At 40.5% G+C, this 21,339-nt stretch overlaps 2 protein-coding genes across 2 annotated transcripts; one reads left to right on the top strand and one right to left on the bottom strand.

Moving 5' to 3' along the window:
- The first annotated feature begins 925 nt into the window (after nucleotides 1-925).
- On the top strand, nucleotides 926-1,582 carry LOC145766695 (uncharacterized). The gene has a single exon (XM_082578405.1). The coding sequence runs from the start codon at nucleotides 926-928 to the stop codon at nucleotides 1,580-1,582; it is 657 nt and encodes a 218-aa protein (XP_082434531.1).
- A 14,913-nt stretch (nucleotides 1,583-16,495) lies between these two features.
- On the bottom strand, nucleotides 16,496-17,301 carry LOC145767429 (alpha-crystallin B chain-like). Its single transcript, XM_082579247.1, has one exon. It carries the CDS (start codon nucleotides 17,261-17,263, stop codon nucleotides 16,685-16,687), a length of 579 nt encoding a protein of 192 aa, XP_082435373.1. The 5' UTR covers nucleotides 17,264-17,301; the 3' UTR covers nucleotides 16,496-16,684.
- Between the last annotated feature and the right edge of the window lie 4,038 nt (nucleotides 17,302-21,339).

Here is a 21,339-nt window from a genome sequence, read left to right as displayed (position 1 = left end):
CTGTTAACTAAACAAAACAATTGTAGTTAATTGGGCCAGTTGGAGCTCTGCAACGGGAAAATGGGCAAAATCATTATAATTGCAGCTGTTGCTCAAGAATGTTGGGATTTTGCCAGGGGGGCAAAATTTTTTTCAGGGGGGCGAGGCCCCCCCTGGTCCCCGGCTGGCTACGGGCCTGCTCTCCCGCCCTCCCATAGCCGCTATTTTTGAGGACGTTCCGTCCCTTGATTATAATCATATGGCTATCCTGCAGAATCAAGACAATACGCCTCCGCCTCTACATGACAATTCATCGCTGAATCTGACCACTCGACCTGCCCCGAATGGCCTTTCCTTATTAGGCGAGACATCTACCGGCCGTTTTCGCCCTTATGTTCCTCCGCTCATGCGCAGCCAGGTATTCGACATTATCCACTCTCTGGCTCATTCAGGCATCAAACAAACACAGCGTTTACTATCTGACCGCTTTTTCTGGCCTAAGCTTAAAATAGATGTTCGCGACTGGTGCCGCACCTGCTTATACATTGTCAGCAAACTAAAATCTTTCGTCACAATATCTCACCCTTAGCCTACAGCAGTTTCAACCGCCAGCTGGTCGTTTCGCTCATATTCACCTGGACCTCATTGGCCTGCTGCCATCTTCCCAGGGCTTCTCCTACATTCTCACCATTGTGGATCGGTTCACTCGTTGGGTCGAGGCCATTCCATTACGTGATATAACTGCAAAATCATACGCAGACGCTTTTCTCATGCACTGGGTCAGCCGATTCGGCGTGCCTGCCCGAATTACCACTGACCGGGGCGCTCAATTCACTTCCACTCTATGGAAAGATATTGCCCAATTTCTTGGATCTAAGCTCTCACATTCCACTAGCTATCATCCTCAATGCCAGGGCGCCGTTGAAGAATATAACCACGTGATTAAATGGGCTTTAAAAGCACAAACTACCTCTGCAGACTGGGTCTCCAACCTTCCATGGGTTTTATTAGGTTTGCGCTCTGCTTTGAAAGAACAAATCGACTGTTCTGCCGCAGAATTGACCCTTGCACACAACTCCGTCTGCCGGGCCATTTTTTTACTTCTTCCGATGACACACCTTCATCTCACACCCCACTCGTCAATGACTTCATCAAGTTCATGGCCGCGTTGCGTTATGCTCCTACCCGCGTAACGCGCAACCGCCAAACTCACATTGACGATGCCTTATTCTCGTACTCCCATGTTTTCATTCGCGACGACGCAGTTAGATCTCCACTTCAGCGTCCGTATCAAGAGCCTTTTCGTGTTCAATCACGTTCTGACAAATTTTTCACTTTAGACCTCAGTTCGCGCATTTCCACCGTATCCATAAATAGACTTAAACCATTCTACCCGCATGCACCACCTGACGTCACCCTTTTACCTACAAACACACCTCGTCCACCATCCGCATCTAATATTAAAGACAACTGTTCTACCTTCTCTCAATTACCTTTCCCCCAATCAGTATCCATCGTGCGCGAACCTTCATTCATTCGCTTTCAGCCCAAAGCAACTCGTAGTGGACGCATCATCGTACAACCTTCCAGGTTTACAGACTAACCTCCACTCAACCAATTTTTTCTACGGCAATTTACCGTCCTGGGCAAGATGTCAAAACTGCATCCATTCTACAGCAATTTACCGTCCTGGGCAAGACGTCAAAACTGCATCCATTCTGTAGCTTACGTCCTGGACAAGACGTCAAAACTGCATCCATTTTTCCATTCTACAGTCACTCGTTTAACTACAGTCATGTGACGTTGCAACAACTTTTTATGCTCGTGTTTGTCTTTTTTTTTAATGAGTGCTGAGCCTACTCAGTACCCATGTACTACGACTCTCATAGTTTCATGCCTAGTTTCCTACCCATCATCAGCCGGTGTCTGCCGCCATGGCACTGCCATGCAACATATTGCAACTACTTGTATGCCGGCATGTATCGCTATATTTTTTTTTCATTATGTGTCCTATCATCAGCCGGCGTCTGCCGCCATGGCACTGCCATGCAACATATTGCAACTATTTGTATCCCCGTATGCATCGCTTTTTTTAATGTGTCTGAACTGCTTATGTATAACTTTTTTAGCGGTTGCTGCTCTGTCTCAATTTCATTTCAGGCGCGCCCACCTACACAGCTGTTGCGAGATGGAATGCGAGACTTCAAGGGACTTCAATACAGCACCACGATGATGACACGACAAACTCACTGATGATAACACTCCAACATGGCACCACAGCACCCCATGTTCTCCACGACTTGCATGAGTTGAATAGTTCCTCATCACATACCTCAAAACGAGATGCCTCCACGGAGATGATTTCAATACGGCTATTCACAGCCGCCGACGCAACCAATATGGTCAACCCCATATCTGCCGCTACTTCCTGCGACACACCTTTGATGTGCAATTGCTGCATCGTTCATCATTCAAGCCTTCTCTGTGTCAGAAGCACACTGCGACGTTTCAAGCCTTCTCCACGTCAGAAGCACACCGCGACGTCAACCCAACCAGTGCCGCTATTTGCGCCACTTTTGACATGCAATGGCTGCATGTCACACAGCTTGCAATTATACAAGCTGGCCTCTTTCGTGTCATATTCGGCACACATCAACGGACTCACAACTCAACAGCTGTCGTGCTCGTCATCCATCAATGGACTACTAACTGAACTGCTTATCACCTGCTGTCGTGCTCATCATATATCATCGAACTTCCACATCAACTGTCGTCTCGTCCTCCTTCATCAAAATACTCGAACTAATCATCATCATCATCCGTTCAGTCGTTTACGACTCTCGGTCACTCTATACGTCATCTTTCTCCACATCTCTCGATCCCACGCAGCCTCCTTCAATTCATGCACTCCCATGCCACTGTCATTTACAATCGTGTCAAGCCATCTTGTTTTCGGGCGCCCCCTTCCTCTTCCTCCGCTCACCAAACCAAGCATGATGTCTTTTTCCATTGATTTGCTTCTCATTATGTGGCCAAAATATGAAAGTTTCTGCCTGACGATTCTAGCTTCTAGGGATATGTCCGGTTTAATTTGTTCAAGAATTTTCTCATTTGTTATTTTGGCTGTCCAAGGAACACGCACACTGTTAAGTGAAAGGTGTATAAATTTCCACCCCTAGGGGTGGTCTCTGTTTTCCACCCTATGCGTTTGTAGGGTGGATCGTTCCACCAAAAATGGTGGATATTTCCACCTTTGACCAATGGTGGAGATTTCCACCCCCAACAAAATCCACCCTAAACTGTGGAAACTTCCACCTACCCTATACACTTATAGGGTGGATATTTCCATCACAAAAGCTGTAAAATTCCACCCTTCATCTGAGGTGGAAATTTCCACCTCAGCAGCATCCACTCTCAGGCTGTCTAAATTTCCACCCTTTAATAATCATTCTCTATCTCCGCTTGCAGCAGATTGCGCATCAACATGGGTTACTTGACAGGGTTCCATGTGATTTTATGAGCCGTACTGCTTCCATGCTGGCTCAAGGCAGATTGGAAGAGGATGATATGTCACTACATTATTACCCGATTTATCCTCACTGCCTTATGCAAGAAAGAACACAATCGGTACCATTTTTGAAGTCTTTGGTATGACCCGACCTGGAATCGAACCCAGGGCTACCAGCACCAGAGCCGAAGGCGATAACCACTGAGCCACCGGTGCTCCACCCTTTAGGATGGTCCTATTTTTACCTTATTCCTTTTGCTTGAAGTGGAAATGTCCACTCTATAATTCAGACCGTTTGTTTATCGCAAAAATTCCGTGTTGCTGTATTTTTTCGTTGTATTTCTACCTCCCAATCCGCCAGGTTGCGTGAAAAGTGTTCCTTGCACACAGGCCCGGATTTAGGGGGGGGCAGAGGGGGCAGTTGCCCCGGGCCCCCCGACTTTTGAAGGGCCCCCCTATGTGGAAAAAATGTGATTTTGTGTTATGTTTTTCCTTTTGGCCTTTAAAGTTTCTGCAAAATGCTGTGCAGTACTGGACTGATGCTACTGTAAACGTAGAGATGGTTTTTCGCGCCGTAGGCGCGAAAAATTTTTTTGCAAGGGGGCCCCCCGATCTAAAAGTGCCCCGGGCCCCACATCAGCTAAATCCGGCCCTGCTTGCACAAGTGTTTTTCAACCTTCTTTGAGCCACGGAACACTTTATGTGTCAGCAGAACATGGTTTTCCATAGGGATGGTGAGCAATAGGCTTTGGCAATCAATATTTGTTTTGGTCTTGATTCTGTAAGTTCAAAGTTAGTCATTCGATATTTACATAAATTCACAATCCTTATATTGTTTTGCATCACTGTGTTTGTTGTTTCCGATGGTGAGCCAAACGTGCAGTCAGCATCGTCAAAAACCTGAACCACCGACAAAATATGATCGTACCCTACACATGAAAAATAAGTTAGAATATTTTCCGATAGATTCGTGGTTCAAATTCAATTGCTAGGAACGCTGAACGCTAATAGAAATAGGAACTCTATCAAGCTTAATTTGCAAAAAAAATTATTCCAAATTATTCATATTCGCAAGAAATCATATAACGTTGCATTAAAATTTAATTTAAATTAAAAAAAAGAATGATTACCGCAAAGCTACTGATGCTATACGTTAATTGTCTCTATTTTGTGATGTGAACAAATTTCAGATGGGTGGAACAATCCACCCTTTCCTTCATTCCACCCTTGCCGCGAGAAATAACCACCCTCAATAATTTCCAACTCAGCTTATCCACCCTCGTTGTTAACAGCGTGTGTATTTCCACAGTTTAGGGTGGATTGAATACTAAACGGTGGAAATATCCACCATTCTTTTCGCTTTCCACCCTTGCCGCGAGAGATTTCCACCCATGGAAATTTCCACCCCAAGGTTTCCACCCTTTTGATTAACAGTGCAGTAACCTTCTCCAACACCACAATTCAAATGCATCAATCTTTCTTCTGTCTGTTTTGTTCATTGTCCATGTTTCGCATCTGTAAGTTGCAATTGGGAATATTATAGTTTTGATCAGCTTCTTTTTTGTTTCTAATTTTATATCCTTGCTCTTCCAAATGCTATTCATTCCAACAAATGCATTTCTTCCCAGCGCTATTCTTCTCCTTATCTCTGGTAAGTTATTAGAGTCCCAGCTTATTTTTGAGCCTAAAAATATGAATTCATTCACTGTTTCAATTTCTTGATTTTCGATCTTGATGTTTATGTTATCTGCTTTACCAGTTGTTATAATTTTTGTTTTTTTGATGTTGAGTTTCAATCCAGCCCTTTCACTTTCCTTTTTCACTTTGATGATTAAGTCTTCAAGATCTTGTGCGTTCTCGGCCAAAAGGGTAGTGTCATCTGCATATCTCAAGTTGTTTATAATTCTGCCACCGATTTTCACTCCTATATTGGAATTACTCAACCCTGCTCTCCTCATGACCATTTCTGTGTACATATTAAATACAGAAGGAGATAAAATGCACCCTTGGCATGTTCCTTTTTCAATTTTAAACCAAGCTATATTTCCGTATGCTGTTCGAACTGTAGCTTCTTGATTTTCATACAATGACCTTATGAGTTCCAGCAGGTGCATTGGCGTTCCCATGTCTCTCAGACTACTCCAAAGAATGTTATGTTGGATAACATCAAAAGCTTTCGAATAATCAATAAAACACATGTAGCTATACAGATCTTTTTTGTACTCCATGCTGGTTTGCATAATCCATCTGAGATTTGCAATTTGGTCACGGGTAGGCCTACCTTTGCCTTTTCTAAAACCAGCCTGCTCATCTGGCATTTCTCTTTCAATAATTGAGCCCAGTCGTTTTTGGATGATTTTCAAAAGAATTTTGCTTGCATGAGGTATTAAGGCTATGGTTCGATAGTTTGAACATGTCCGTATGTCTCCTTTCTTTGGAATTGGAATAAATATTGATCTTTTCCAATCTTTTGGCCATTTTTGTGATTTCCAAATACATTGGCATAAGGCCAATAGTATTTGAATTGGCACATGTCTTAATAATTCTGCTGGAATTCCATCGACTCCTGGAGCTTTTTGTTTAGATAGTTGGTCTCTTGCCCAGATAACTTCTTTTTCCAGTATGTCAGGTTCAAGGTCAAACTGTTGACTTTTATGTTCTTCAATCTGTGGTTGCAGTTGAGGGTCCTGATATAACTGCTCAACATACTCCTTCCACCGATTCAAAATTGCTTGTTTGTCATGCAGGTCTTCTCCATTTTCTCCTTGTGCTGTAGCATTCTTGGCCTTGAAGGTGGATCTTGCTTTCTTTACTTGTGAGTAAAGCTCTCGCATGTTCCCAGTTTTACTTTCTGATTCCATCTTCCTACATTTTTCTTCCCAATATATGTTTTTATCTTTCCGAGCTTGTTTTTGGAATTCAGCATTTAGCTTTTTGAATTGTATTCTGTTTCCATTTGCTTTTGCTTTTCTTCTATGTTCTGCTAGTTTAATTGTTACTGGGGAAATCCATTGAGCAGATTTGGATGTCTTTTTACTCGGTACATTATTTGCAGCTGCGTCCAAGATCTTTTCCTTTATATTGTCCCATATCATATCAGCTTGCTTATTTTCAGTGTTGAGAAATTTCAAACTGTTTTCAAGTTCGGCTATATAATTTGGTCCAATCTGTTCTGTGTCATATATCATGTTTCTTTTTTCTTGTTTTGTACCGGCATTGCAAAAACGTAGCCTACTTTTAGTTTGGTTACTAGCAACTGGTGATCTGTTCCACAGTCAGCCCCCGGATATGTCTTTGTCGCCAGAGTGGAGCTTGACCATTTTTGTTGGCATAAAATATAATCAATTTGATTTCTGTATTGTCTGTTTGGTGAAGTCCAAGTGTATAATCTTCTTTTAGGTTGTTTAAACATAGTGTTGGTTATTGAAAGTTGATGTTCTTGGCAAAATTGAAATAATCTTTCTCTCGATTCGTTTCGGTGACCCAAACCAAACCCGCCAGTAATTCCCGGTTCTAATGTACTTCCAATCTTAGCGTTGAAGTCTCCCATAATGTATATAATATCTTTGTAGGTGTTTGCTTCAAAGTATATGTAGATCCTCATAGAAGTTATCCAAATCTTGTTCTAGAGCATCTGCTGTGGCAGCGTATACCTGGATGATTGTAACACTGTAAGGTTTTCCTCGAATTCGTATGATCATTATTCTGTAACTGAATACCTGATAGTTTTCGATGCATTTCGACACTTTCTTCGTTGTAATAAACCCAACCCCTCTTCGTCTTGTTGTATCATTGCCTGAGTAATAAACAATGTGTTCATCAGAGTTGAAAAAACCGTTGCTAATCTAATGCACTTCGCTTAACCCAAGGATGATAATATTGAGTCGATTCATTTCGTTTTTTATGATTTCCAGTTTTCCTGTACTTAGTCTATTGACATTCCATGTTCCAATTTTGTATGGTTTAGTGAAGCGTAGAGTGGTAATTTCACTGCAAGCCGTTTCAGCAATTAGGGGTCCAAAAGGCTTTGCCCTATTCATGTCATTAGTACTTGAGTTCATTTGACCTTCTCTTTGCTCTTCTCCAGTAGCTTGATTGGTACCATCCAGCCTGGAGGTTCCACTTTCTGGTACCATTTCGTCTCCACTTTTTCGTTTTGTCATCATAGAGTATTGCTTAAGCTAGTATTGCTTAAGCTAGTTTTTAAGCTTGTTTCGTCTACACTCACAATCTCAAAAAAAGATTTTGCTTGCTTGAACGCGGTCACGTGAGTATTTCAACCGCAATGACGTCACGTTTCAAAAAGTTCGCGCCAAAGCAAGAAGCAAACCAACTGTTTTTTAACAACTAGTCGGCAGTCGCAGTGAGCTGGCACTTTGAGTTGTTGGCTTTCAAATGGCTTTCAAATGTTAACGTGTGTTATTTTTGTTGTGATGGTCATGGTCAGAAATAAAAGCAACTGAACTCAACTTGTGTAAAAAATGCTGTAAAAAGATAAGGTTGCAAGCGCGCAATTTACTTCAGAAAGAAGTGTTCCGACACCTTAGTGTAGGGCTACCATATGTCCTCTTTTAGGAGGATTTGTCCTCTTTTTTCATAAAAAATAAATTGTCCTCCGAGGACACATGAAAATGCTCAAATGTCCTCTTTTTTGCATTGCTATCATTTTCAACAAGGTTTTATTTTGATGTAACGTTGGCGAAAGCTAAATAAGGCTAAGCAACCATACCAAAAAAGAAAAGTATGTTTTCTGTGAGTTGTGGCAGAAGTACAGTAAGCTATCCTTGTTTAAGAAAAGTGTTTAGGGTTATTGACTTTGAGGTTGACAATACATTGCTTGCTGTAGATATGATGGATAGCCTACATTTATTTCTGTGGCAAACGAAGGCAGTGTTTCTCGATGACCATGTCAGATGTATTTCTATAGTTCGACTCTTGTGTTGCCTATTTGGATGAATAGACCCGACCACTAATTTCATTTTCCGAGTTCATATCCTTTGATTGAATGCTTATTGCTTATGCTGTCTTACACCAAAGAATAGCAGATGGAGACAGCAGAAAAATGGTCTACCCAACCAATCCATCCTGGTACAAGAAGCTTCATATACGCTGACGATTTGTGTATAACAACACAACACAAACACTTCACTTCCACGGAGAGAGTACTTAGCGATGCTCTGGATGGGCTGACAACATACTACACGGACAACCACCTGCATGCCAACCCCAATAAAACTCAAGTCTGCGCATTCCACCTTAGATCCGGGGATGCATCACGCCAACTAAACATTTCCTGGAATGGAACCAACTTGGCACACTGCATCAATCCAACACACCTCGGTGTCAAACTAGATAGGTCCCTCACATACAAATCCCATATCGAAAAAGTAAGAGCTAAGGTGGCTTCTAGAAATAATATTTTATAGAAATTCGGAAACTCTGATTGGGGTGTCCTCCCTGACACAATACGGTAAACTGCTTTAGCCTTATGCTATTCGGTTGCAGAATATGCTTGCCCAGTGTGAGAAAGCTCAGCACATGCCAAGAAAATTGACCCCATATTGAACCAAAGCTGCCGTCTGATTACAGGTTGTCACAAACCAATCAACATTGGCGATGCCTCAACCGCTTAAGAACTGGTATTGGCAGGTGTAAAACCTTGATGAGAGACTGGGGGTATTCAATGGGGAGCACAAGTTGCAAATGCAGACAGTAGCAAACGATGCAACATCTACTCGAATGCCCTGACCTAAAAGCAAGGTGCTCTGGACAAGATTTGGCCGAGTTCAACGATAGAGCAAGAGCCTGCGTGATGCTCTGGGCTACGGCCGTGTGACACACGATGAAGAAGATCAAAGAATAGGATAACGCTTTTCAGCGGTGTGTGGAAGTATCTGTCAGAGAAAAATGTTGGCATTGATGATGTTAAACTGTTCGATCTATAAGTATTGTTCGAATTAATTGAAACTGTCAAGAAAACAGGCTGAATTTGTGTATCTTATATTTGGTTTATTGCGATAATTTAACAGATGTGTATACCGTAGAACTCGGTTAATCCGGATTCGGTTAATCCGGATCTTTGCCTAATCCGGATAAAACTGGAAGTACAAATGAAATTGTAATCTTTTTCTTGAGAAACAGCTTCGGATTATCCGGATTATTTAATCCGGATCTTCGCCTATTCCGGACAAAAGTTGCGCTTTCTCTATCGCTTTATCCGGATTTTCCAGACAGTTTTGCCATTTTAAGCTAAAACGTAACGTGGCTTATTGCGAGAAATTTCTTATCTATTGTTCCGTTAATGTGACGCAATAAATTATTACGGATTTCTTCCGTTCTTGAACAGTATTCCCTGCTAACGCAAATTTGTGCGCAAATGCCCAAACTCGTACTGTAACTTGAAAAGATATCGAAGGAATTTTCGTTCGTAATGTCGGTGACGTTTTTCCAATAGAAGACTTTGTTTGACCGTGATTTTTTGTAAGTTTTCCATAGAAACTCGTCTTCCGTAACTGTTTTCAAAAGTTTTGAGTGACTACAGATTATTCCGACACGCATGTCTGAAGATATAACTTTTGCCAGTGTGTTCTTGCGTTAGACGCAGAGTCTACAAATACATTCATTTTACATGCATACTGCATTTCAAAAGAACTCTATCGCTAATGTGGTGATCGCGCGTCTTGGAATTGGCAGATGACTACACTAATGCATTCAATTTCGGTGATTTTTACCGATACCCTTCTATCTAGGTAGCGTCAGGCTTGATAGAACCGTCATCGGTTAATCCGGATCTTCGCCTAATCCGGATGGAATCGCCGGTCAAATCGAATCCGGATTAACCGAGTTCTACTGTAGTTTCATGCCTAATATGGCCTCCAGCTTCTTTCAATATTGCACGAACACGGTTTGGCATGGATTCGGTTAGTTTTTTTGCAGTTCTCTACAATTTTTTGGATCCGAAACCACACCTGAATGATGGCCTCCATGAGCTTCCTTATGGTGGTGCAGTCCTTCTTGCGTGATCGTGCCTTGATTATGCTCCACAAATTATCGATAGGATTTAAATCCGGAGAATTGCTAGGTCAATCTAACACGATAATTTTTTTTTTTTTTCAAAAAATTAGTGTTTTTCAGAAGAATGGCATGGTGCGAGGTCCTGCTAAAACATGCCCCCACCTTCTGGAAATGCCCTTCGCAGGTCTGGGATAACTTTTTTTGTGATCACATCGATATATCGTTCAGAAATCGTCATTCCTTTCACCGGAAACAGTGATTCAACCCCGCTGTGGCTAAAACTTCCCCAGAACACCCTTCCCAGTTTCCACTTAGCAGAAATATTCCTAGTTAGCATAAACATCCCAGCTTCAATTAATTCGAACAATACTGTACCAAAGCTAGTCTTAAACCTGATAGCTAGCTTGCATTAGTTTTTTTTTAAATGATGGCAGATTAGAAAATGGACAGAATAGTTCAAATATTGCAGAACTATAGATTTGTTTAATGAATTGTTAAAAATCCAGCATTGTTAAAAATCGAGCATGCAACAGACTATGGCTCAAAATGCAAAACGCATGTTTTCTGTGAAGAAAATCAAATGAACAGCAAAATGTTCATTGACTGAATCTGACAAATAAATATGTTATGTTTTTAATTTGTCACTTTTGCTACGTAGGCCTATAATCATCTAAGAAGATGTAAAAATTGTTTAAACGTAAAAATCCACTGGCATTTTACTTGCTTACTAAACATGTCCTCTTTTTGGGTGATGAAAATATGGTAGGCCTACCTTAGTGAAGTTAAAAAGTTAGAAACAGGCGTGGCCAGAGAACACTGGAAGCATCAAATACAAAACAACAACTACAAACTTCCTAGTTGCTTGACTAGCAGCCAGACTACTGAGTGTAGACCTGAGGTTTTGCCGCGAAAAGATTTCTAAGCAAGAGAACTCACTTAAGCGCCCAGTTTTTCGCTCTGGAGCGTATTTTTTCTCGGGCACTCGCTTACTCGCTCAGTTTCTTAAAAATAAGCGTCACAAAGTGCGATTATCTTAAACAAACAAGAAGTTTTGGTGGCTTAAGCAAGAAAACAGTCGTCGTGTAGACGCACCTTTAGGCTACATACATTTTTTTTACCTTTCTAGTTTGCTTCCATGGGTGTCAGGTCCTATCTCTTCGGAGGCAGCACATGGACAGCCGTGGACGCTTACCTGTTTGTATACATGCTTAATTTTTTTCTCTAAAAACGCTTGTAAATATTTTTTTTTCTCATGGCTGATTTTACAGTTGCGCCCCAGTATTCAATTTCAGTTTCTAATCCTCAATCATAACTTAATCTGTTTTCGTCATTCACGACATCTCTCCTACGTTTCAATGTCGTTTTGACTGGGGCCAACGTATGTACCGACTGCTGTCGTATATTCGTCACCAGCCATTTTTCTGCAGTGCAGTCCAACGTTCTCATAATTCCATAATTCTACTGTTTAGCCAACGCTCATGTTTTATTAATTCATTTCCAATGCGCCTGGCAGCACCGGCGGATGAATACTTTGGCGTATAAAAGGACTAGCGTGGCAAGATTCGCCCTTTTTTCCTTCCTTTTCAAATTGACACAACTTGGCGTCTTGTGCTTTCGTCCTGGATATCTGGGAACATCGACACAAATGCTGCGTAATCAATAAAGAAGACTTTTTGAGAAGCAACTGTAGTGCTTGATCTATGTATACAGAATGTTAGCTTAACCACTTCTGTCACAATGAAATCTGCTTTCATCACTTCTGTTACAGGCTAACGATGTTAAAACTCTACCGCATAAGCAGGATTTAAGTGGTTTCCGTCATTTTCATGGCGTGAATATGTTTCATTTGAATGATTGTAGTACTGTAGATGTACTGATTGGCAACGACAACGCTTATTTGATGTGGGCTAAAGAAGAGCGTGTTGGTGAAAATCGCAGTGAATCACATGCTTTACTCACCCCTCTCGGTTGGTTGGCTTGTGGTGGTAAGTCACCCTTAGATGAAAGCGTTGCAAATGTGTGCAGAGTGCAACGACGTCTTCAGAGTCGGATGTTATCTCTGGCTTTCAGCGTAAAATTGAGTTTCGTGATATGGAAATAGCATACCTGAATAAAGTCATTCAGGATTTGACATGGCAAAATGAAACCTGTGAATTGTTTTGCAGTGACATTTTGGCTAGAGAACTTGTTGAACCGAATATTGAGTTGAAAGATGGTCGATTTGAGATACCTGTATTGTTGAAGGAAGATATTGATCTACCTAACAATTTTGTGTTGGCGTCAGATAGAGCTGCTGCTTTAAGAAAGAAGGCTTTAAAACAACCTGAACTTCGTGATTTCCTTACTGACACCATGAAAGATCTTAAATCTAATGGTTATATTGAGCGTGCTGGTGAAGCAGAAAATGTAAAGGGAGTTGAGTGGTATTTATCATACTTTGTGACGTCACAATTATAAAAGCGCATTGTTTACGATGGCAAGTCTGAATTCCGAGGAACTTGTGTTAATGATGTAATGTTTTTTTGGGTCCTGATTTGTTAAACCCTCTGGCAGATCTCTTGGCTAGATTTCAGCTTAGTAGATTTAGTTTAGTGGCCGATATGACCAAGTACTTTTTTCACATTTTGGACACTTCAATACGTAAACCCAATTTTATTGAACTGCTTCCGTACACAGGCAGTGCCGTTCGGATCGTGAACGAACGCCCTTTGGTATTTTTGAGAGACGACCCTAGGGATTTTACTGTCATCACCCCTGCCTCACTGTTGACCCCATATTTAGACCCATACTGTGCTGTTGGGCGACCACATGATCGTGACCAATTAAGAAGGGATTATCGGTTCAATTTGTCACTTTCTCAGCAGTTTTGGAGTAAATGGATAGATTTTTACTTGCCAGGGCTTCAGGGCCAGAAAAAATGGTTAAAAATGACCGAGGATTTGTAGCCTGGTCAACTTGTAGTGGTGGGAGAGCTAACGTTGCCGTTTGCAACTATGATGAGAGTACGGGGGAAGTGAAAGTAGACTGTGTGTTGAGGGATATTTCGTGCCTCGCCCCCGTAAAGAACACTTAAGTGTAAGGGTTTGAGCCTAGTTCTGTATGCGGTGGTCAACCTTTGTCTGAGCCCAGAACAGTCGGTTATTATCCCAACCATTGTATATAGCGTGTAGGCCTATCTATGGTACCAATTTCATGTATCATCGCGTATTATTCTTATTGTTCATTCTTTGCATGCCCTTTGTATTTGCGTATTAACCTATAACCGTGAGTGATTCAAACAATTTGTGTATCGTGTGTTTTAATTATTGGCTCACGACTGTCCTTAAATTCATTTTTAGTTATGCCATGTTAGACTGTCATAACTAGGGTCGCTCTGCGTGTTACGGACAATATCTGTACAAATCAAACGTCACATAAAACCGTTCAGGTCTACCGAATCTTGGCGCCTGACGTAATGCAATATTACTAAAAAAGAAGCGAAGATTGCATCCTTTGTCACACCTGTTGAAACATTACATCATCGTTAAATCTTGAATTACGAGGTATGGTGAAAGCCAATTTGAACAGGTGCTTGAATAGCTTCATAATGCTTATCATTATTATGTCACAGAAGATGGTTACGTGCATTTGGAATATTGCAATCTATTCTCGTCATTCTTAAAATTGTTGCTTGAAAGGTTGGTCGCATATTAAAACGGTTTTGTTTATGCTTATACCAACTAGACGAAATTTCCGTCTTTATCTCAGTAATTTGTATTGTAGTGACAAGTTTTAGTGGGTACGGTATTGCCTCCATTTTTCGACAGCCTTGGGGCTATTTTTACAGAAATACTATACTTGAATAGACGTTTTCAGAAGAGTGTTTCTTTCGGTCATTGCATACAGACGAACAGATCCGGAAAATTTATGTTGCAATTTTCCCACGAAGAGATTATGGTTTGCCGTTGTGACCACTGCGTGACTAAAACTCTATCAAACTAACTAACTCTATCAGGCTTAAACAACCATAGATGTGAAGTCAGGTCTTGCATGCCAAATTAAGAAAGCTAACCATTCACCACTCGCCTACCTCCCTTGCTAACGAATTTACACCAGCTTGCAATAATCAGACATTTGTAAATTTACCTCTGGCTCTGAATACCCCCACACTAGCCTGTATAATATACATGTTTAAATAAGTTTCTACATTCTCAAATGCATATATCTGAAATGTGCATCCTAGGCAAAGGCTGCTCTTCATTACACTTCCTTATCTTTTCCATAACCAGATCAAATCCAATATGCCAAAGGCATGGTTGTCTTGCACAATCTTAAAATTTTCCAAACCGCAAAACTTACTATTTCCATCTAGCGGTTGATTTTTTGAACTTTCATTTGTCACATGGCGCTAGAGTATTACTTCCCGATTCCATTGATGTTTCACTGGTCATTCTAGGCTCACCAGAAGAGAATTTACAGCAAAGTTAGTGCAGACGGTCAAAAAGTTGTAAATTTGATTTGGGAAAGGTATTTGGGCTTAGGTCAAACATTTGCTGATTGTTGAAATCTGAAAAACGATTTTGGTCTAATTTTTAGTGCAGAAATAGTGATAACAATTTTCTTACCTGTGCCATTTCAGTTTTTGAGTTTAAACAAACAAACTATCCTGTTTATTTTGAAATTCGTGTTTCGGGTTTTTTCACTAAATATTCGTGGTTAGGGAAATCACATATAATATTCATACACAAATCTTTGTTGAACAATTGAACATGCTCTCAGAATGCACCAAATTCAAAGTAGTTTTTCAAAAATTTCTGGGAGAGCCCCCCAGACCCCCGCCGCTGGGTGTCGCCTACACGCCGTCAGGCTTCGCCCACCGGCCGTCAAAACCCCCCTTCCCATTTCAAAATAGCCTACCTAGCTACGCTATTGAATTGGATCATTGTCATTGGGGCCCGCAAAGCATACTCCGCACAGGGCCGAAATACCCTAAGACCGCCACTGAGTAGGCTAGGCTATTCATCTAATGCAGGGTTTCCCAAACTGTGGTCCGCGGATGATTGGGGGTCCGTGACGACTGCACAGGTGGTCCGTGGCGATAGGACAAGAAATTAAAAAGTCACACATATGCATTGTACAATACTTACCCTGTCAAAGATAATTGCCGCAGTTCTTCACAACTTAACTGATTTCGAAAACTTTTGCTATCCAGTATCGTAAATCTTACTTGCTGCACCTTTGTTACAATTAAAAAATTATTTACGAAAAATTAGTGGCCCGTGGTCCAAAAAAACTCACAAATAGTGGTCGTGGCCCAAAAAAGTTTGGGAAACCCTGATTTAATGCTCACAGTCATACAGTATCAGGCCTAGATGTGATGTGTACTTGCTCACTTGAGATTGCTTTTCATATCATGAAAACTGGTCAAATTGTGTGTGCAAACTTACAAGCAAAATGCATTGTGTAAACGAAAGAAAACAGAAGCATAAAAACTTCCATTGTTAAGACTGTCATGTTCGGTCCCTCAAGTAACCTAACATCTTTTTGGGAGGACGAAGTAGACATGGAAGTTTTTGAAGCTCGATCAATTTTGCATTGACGCCAGAGATGAAAATTAAAAAATTAATTTTGCCCTAGTGATCAAGATCGCCCAGTATGCAAGCCTAATGGTACAAAACATGATTCCTGGATATTCAGCAATATACTTTAGTCTATAGTAGTGCAAGAGATCGTCATCAAGGCTAACGAATCGTTTGTGTCTTTCATCTTGCAGCAATCAAGTAGAGATTCACAGTAGGCTACGATATCACCACTTGATAACAATATTATTACTTGCTGCACGTCATTGCAAATAAATTAATCGTTTTTTGTTTTTTTTTGTTTGAGGCTCATCGAACTTCATATTTGTGCTAACGGCTCAAACACCAAAGAAGTTTGGCCATCCCTGCCCTATGGTCCCTGGAGCATACGCTTAGCCCACGCGTTCATAAAGTACGCCAGGCTCAAATTTTCAAAATAACATCTTTTATTTGAAAACCTATTGAATAATGATTAATTAAGCAAGCAAAATCACAAAAAGTTTGATTTAAAATACAATAAACACATTTCAAACAAATAATGCTTGAAACATTTACACAATACAGTAGGCTACAAACACATTACGAAAATGTTTAAAATTATAACAAAATCTGAGCAATCGCAGCTTTAAGCCTGGTCGTCCATTGGAGCATCTTCAACAGCTGGTGTTTCTTCTTTTTGAATGAGAATTTCTCTTTCCTCCTCTTTGGGAGCAGTGATTGCCAACAATGGAGCTGTTATGCAAAGCACACCATCAGCATTAATTGTCGATTTCACATCTTCAGGCTTGACATGTTTTGGCAGGACCAAAGATCTGTGATAGTGGCGGTGACAGAACGAATGACAACCTTCTTTGTGTTCATTTACTTCGTTTTCTGCCTCCACGACAACTTTTTGACCAACAGTTTTCAACTTAATGTCTTCTGGTTTAAATCCACTCAAGTCGAAGTTGTACACAAAATTCTTGTCGTCAGAAGCATGGCCTATTGCAGCGTTTTGTTCTCGACTCTTTGACTTTGTAGCTTGTGCATTCCGTTCTCCAGCGGCCAGCATTCTTTCGAAATCATTGAATGGATTCCATGTGTCTTGTCTTCGCCATCGAGGAGTCAAAGAAGAAAACGGAAAAATATCAAAATCATCGTCATCTTCAGCCCAAAAAGGGTGAGCAGGGTAGACCCTCCAAGGATGAAATCGTCTGAGACTCATTTCAACAATTTGTTCGTTCGATCAGATAACTTGCAATATTATTCGATTCAATGCTGAGAGGAAAATACCGCGCGCTTATATGTGTAATGAGAACATTCCAGAAAGCGCGACGAAGTAGCGAGAAAAAAAGCTTCATGAAAGCTGGCAAGTCACGTTTTATTGTTTTACACTGCGCAACAAAACTATTGTAGACATGGCCACCTAAAGATACGGCCTGATTTGTCACATTTTGCAGAAATTGCCAGGTTTTTCTAACTTTGGGCGAACGTTTAAATGAATTTTTCTAAAAAATTGATTTTTACGCTTTCTTTATTCTTTTCCCCAGATGACACAATAGGTTTTAACATTCTCACGTGTTGAAAAACAAAGAAAATTTGATTTCGAAGATTTTAGTCAGACTGTTGATCTTTAATAACAGTCTGATTTAGCGTTTTTCAACTTACTTTTTCTCATTTGCTACTGCTTCCCCAAGGCAACAAAAAAGTTTTATGTCATTAGGAAACTGCAAAAAGTAAAAACATCGCAAAAATGTCAGTCAAGCTTTAGCAGTAGCTGTAATCAAAATCTGCAAAATGTGACAAATCAGGCCGCATCTCCAGGTGGCCATGTTGTAGATGTTGCTGATGCTGCAATGTAATCTTAAGCTTATTTACTGACTTACGCAATGCTTTCGTGTAGTTTCTAAACAATTAGCAATTGTAAATTATAGCCTACCATTTCATGTATCACTCTAACACACGAAAAGAACATGAAAAAAACTACCAAATCCAACGTTTTCGACACCACATAGTATCCTCTTCAGAAATAATTATAAGCTACATCTAAGTGAAATAAAAAAACGAATTTAAAAATTTTACATTAAAGATGTACAATAAGCGACACCTCTCAACAGCACCATCAACAACTGATTCACGAATTCAATGCAGGATGCACAAATTGGCGAGGGACAGATCACATGATATGCACAACACAAAATAATAGTTTTATTGCAGTCTGATACTATTATCTGCTATTATTGCGCACAGATGTCCAATTCTGCAGTAAAATTTTGTGTGGTGTGCAATATGCCTAAACAAACATCACACTTTTTGCCCAAGACAAAGGGGGCCCGGAGCACAGACCCGGAGTGAGAGGGGAGGCCGGAATGACTCTTCGTACCCCCAGTGAAAATTTCTCTCAGTGGCCCTGATTATAGTAGCCTAGAGTAAACCCTGGTTATTAAGGTGGCCGGTCGATTGGTCGAAAGACATTTGGTCGACAGTCAATTGGTCGACAGACATTTGGTCGACAGGACGTTTGGTCGACAGACAATTGGTCGACAGACATTTGGTCGACAGGACATTTGGTCGACAAGACATTTGGTCGACAAGACATTTGGTCGACAGACATTTGGTCGACAAGACATTTGGTCGACAGACATTTGGTCGACAAGACATTTGGTCGACAAGACATTTGGTCGACAGGACATTTGGGTTAGAGTTAGGGTTAGGGTTAAGGTTAGGTTAGGGTATTAGTTAACCCTAAAATGAATCGTTCTTTCGACCAAATGTCCTGTCGACCAAATGTCTTGTCGACCAAATGTCTTGTCGACCAAATGTCTGTCGACCAAACGTCCTGTCGACCAAATGTCTGTCGACCAAATGTCCTGTCGACCAAATGTCTGTCGACCAAATGTCCTGTCGACCAAATGTCTTGTCGACCAATTGTCTGTCGACCAAACGTCCTGTCGACCAAATGTCTGTCGACCAAATGACTGTCGACCAAATGTCTTTCGACCAATTGACCGGGTACCGTTATTAAGCCCTGTTCCAGACATTTGTTCACCTAATCAAACGTCATATAAAAACGTTCAGGTCTACTAAATCCTAGCGTATTACGTCATGGAATTTTTCCTAAAAATGAGCCAAAATTGCACCATCGTTCGTAAGACTTGTGTCAAACCTGTTTAAACATGAAATATTGCATCATCACCTTTGAACACCTGTTTGAATTGCGTGACAATGTCTTTCACTATTACGTCACAGTACTGCGTACGTGAGTTTGAGATATTGATATCTATTCTGGTCATTCATTTTAAAATTGTTGCTTGAAGAGGTTGGTCGCATGTTTAACTGTTTTGCTTAGTGCTTGTCAGCTGGACGAAAATTATTCCGTCTTTTATCCAAGTAATCTGTTCTGTAGTGACAAGTTTTTAGTGGTGTATCGCGTTGCACCCCATTTTCGACAGCTTTGAGGCTATTTTTACAGAAATACAATTCTCGAATAGACGTTTCCTGAAGAGTGTTTCTTTTCGGTCATTACATACAGACGAACGGATTTGGGAATCTTATGTTACAATTTTCCCACGAAGAGATTATGGTTTACCGCTGTGACCAAGCCCACTTCAGGAACGAGAGATTTTGAGAGTGGGGGACGAATTTCTACCACTTTTGTACGCATAATTAACTTTTTCCGACTGTACTATGGTTAAAAGTAGCTAACCTTGATTTTGTAGATTCAAAACAACGGAATAAACTTTCGGTTTGAAAAACAAAAAATAAAAATTTTGTTGCTCAGAGTACCAACAACAACAACAAAACGTGTCGCGTTTTTTCTCGAAGCTTTTTTCTAGCGCGTTCTCTTGCTTTCTAGAATTTGCTTGCGTCACACAAATAAGCTCGAGATTTCACAATTCCTCCATTCATTTTATTGAATTACAAGTATTGTTTTTGTTTAAACAGAAGTCTTGTTGTGCATTGACCACTTATGACCAGTAAACTGACTAATAAAAATACTTTGGGTTTTGGGTTTAACAGAATAATGCTTGATCAGAAGTAGAGTTCTTCAAGACTGCGTTGTTTGTTAACTTGACTTCTAACTTCCGAAGAACAGAATCCAAACACACCAAAAATGATAACACCGAACGACTAATAACTCCACCAACAAAACTTAGTTCAGCGTACTGGCGTACTACATTATTAACTTCATTACAAAGGAAAGAACTTTAACTTCGGAATTGAAGAACTTCGTTTTCACTTTCATTTACAATTGCAACTTGATTACAAATAGAATTTTACGTGTTACATCTGGAATCCTAGTTTCATAGCTACATTTTACATCAGGGGCGTCCAACCCGTGGCCCGCGGGCCACATGTGGCCCGCGAGAAGGTTCTGAGTGGCCCGCGTGATATTTTTCAAAATGACATATATTATATACTCAACTCAATCGCCAACGTAATTTATGGCGAACTTACATTCCGATAAATTGGCATTTATTGTTTGCTTTCTTTCTTTATTACTCTATAATCCCTAGTGCATGGGGTGCGCAATTGTTCAAGTTAATTTTATTGTATCACAATGCACATTGTTACGCATCACATTTTCCACATTGTTACGTCCACCCTTTTCCACACAATAGTACTGGTGCATCAAGAGTCAGTCAATCAGCAATATTTCTTGCTTTTAGCGAGAGAAGTTCAAAACTTTCTATTGCTAAAATTTTACAAAAAAAATGTTTCTTAAGAAAAAGATCAGAGGATTGATAGATTGGCAGTTTTCGTGACATCATTATTCGGTAGCACTTACTTGTGCGAGAAAGTTTTTCGTGGATGAACCTAGGGACAGCCGGACAACATATTACCGGACGCGCAACTCCGTTGTTCCGGCAACATCAGAAGTGTCAATTGCCAATTTGACATTTTTTACGCTTTGCTGCTGGCTTACTTTCAACTAAAAACCTTAAACCATTTTAAAACCAACTTCACTCTTTTTATATAACCCATAAAATGTACAAACACATTTCTAAGATTAGAATTTGGGTGTGAGGGTTTTAATTAGAAATTATCAGACTGTCATTTTTAAGATTACAAATTAGCAGTAAATACTCAAGTGGCCCGCGCAACCATTCGTAAACTACATGTGGCCCTTTGGCCAAAAAGGTTGGACACCCCTGTTTTACATATTACCTTTTGCAAGTTACATCTTTCAGGTTACATTTCACACCACATTCTACAAGTTACATCAGGAATCATAGTTTCAGTTTCTTAAAAAAAACTCTGGTTTTGATTAGAGACGCGCAGCCACAGGCATCGCAAACT

This window comes from Aplidium turbinatum, chromosome 3, assembly GCF_918807975.1.
Source record: "Aplidium turbinatum chromosome 3, kaAplTurb1.1, whole genome shotgun sequence".
NCBI lineage: Eukaryota > Metazoa > Chordata > Ascidiacea > Aplousobranchia > Polyclinidae > Aplidium > Aplidium turbinatum.
Note: the sequence above shows the minus strand (reverse complement) of the source record. Positions and strands in the feature narration are given on the sequence as shown.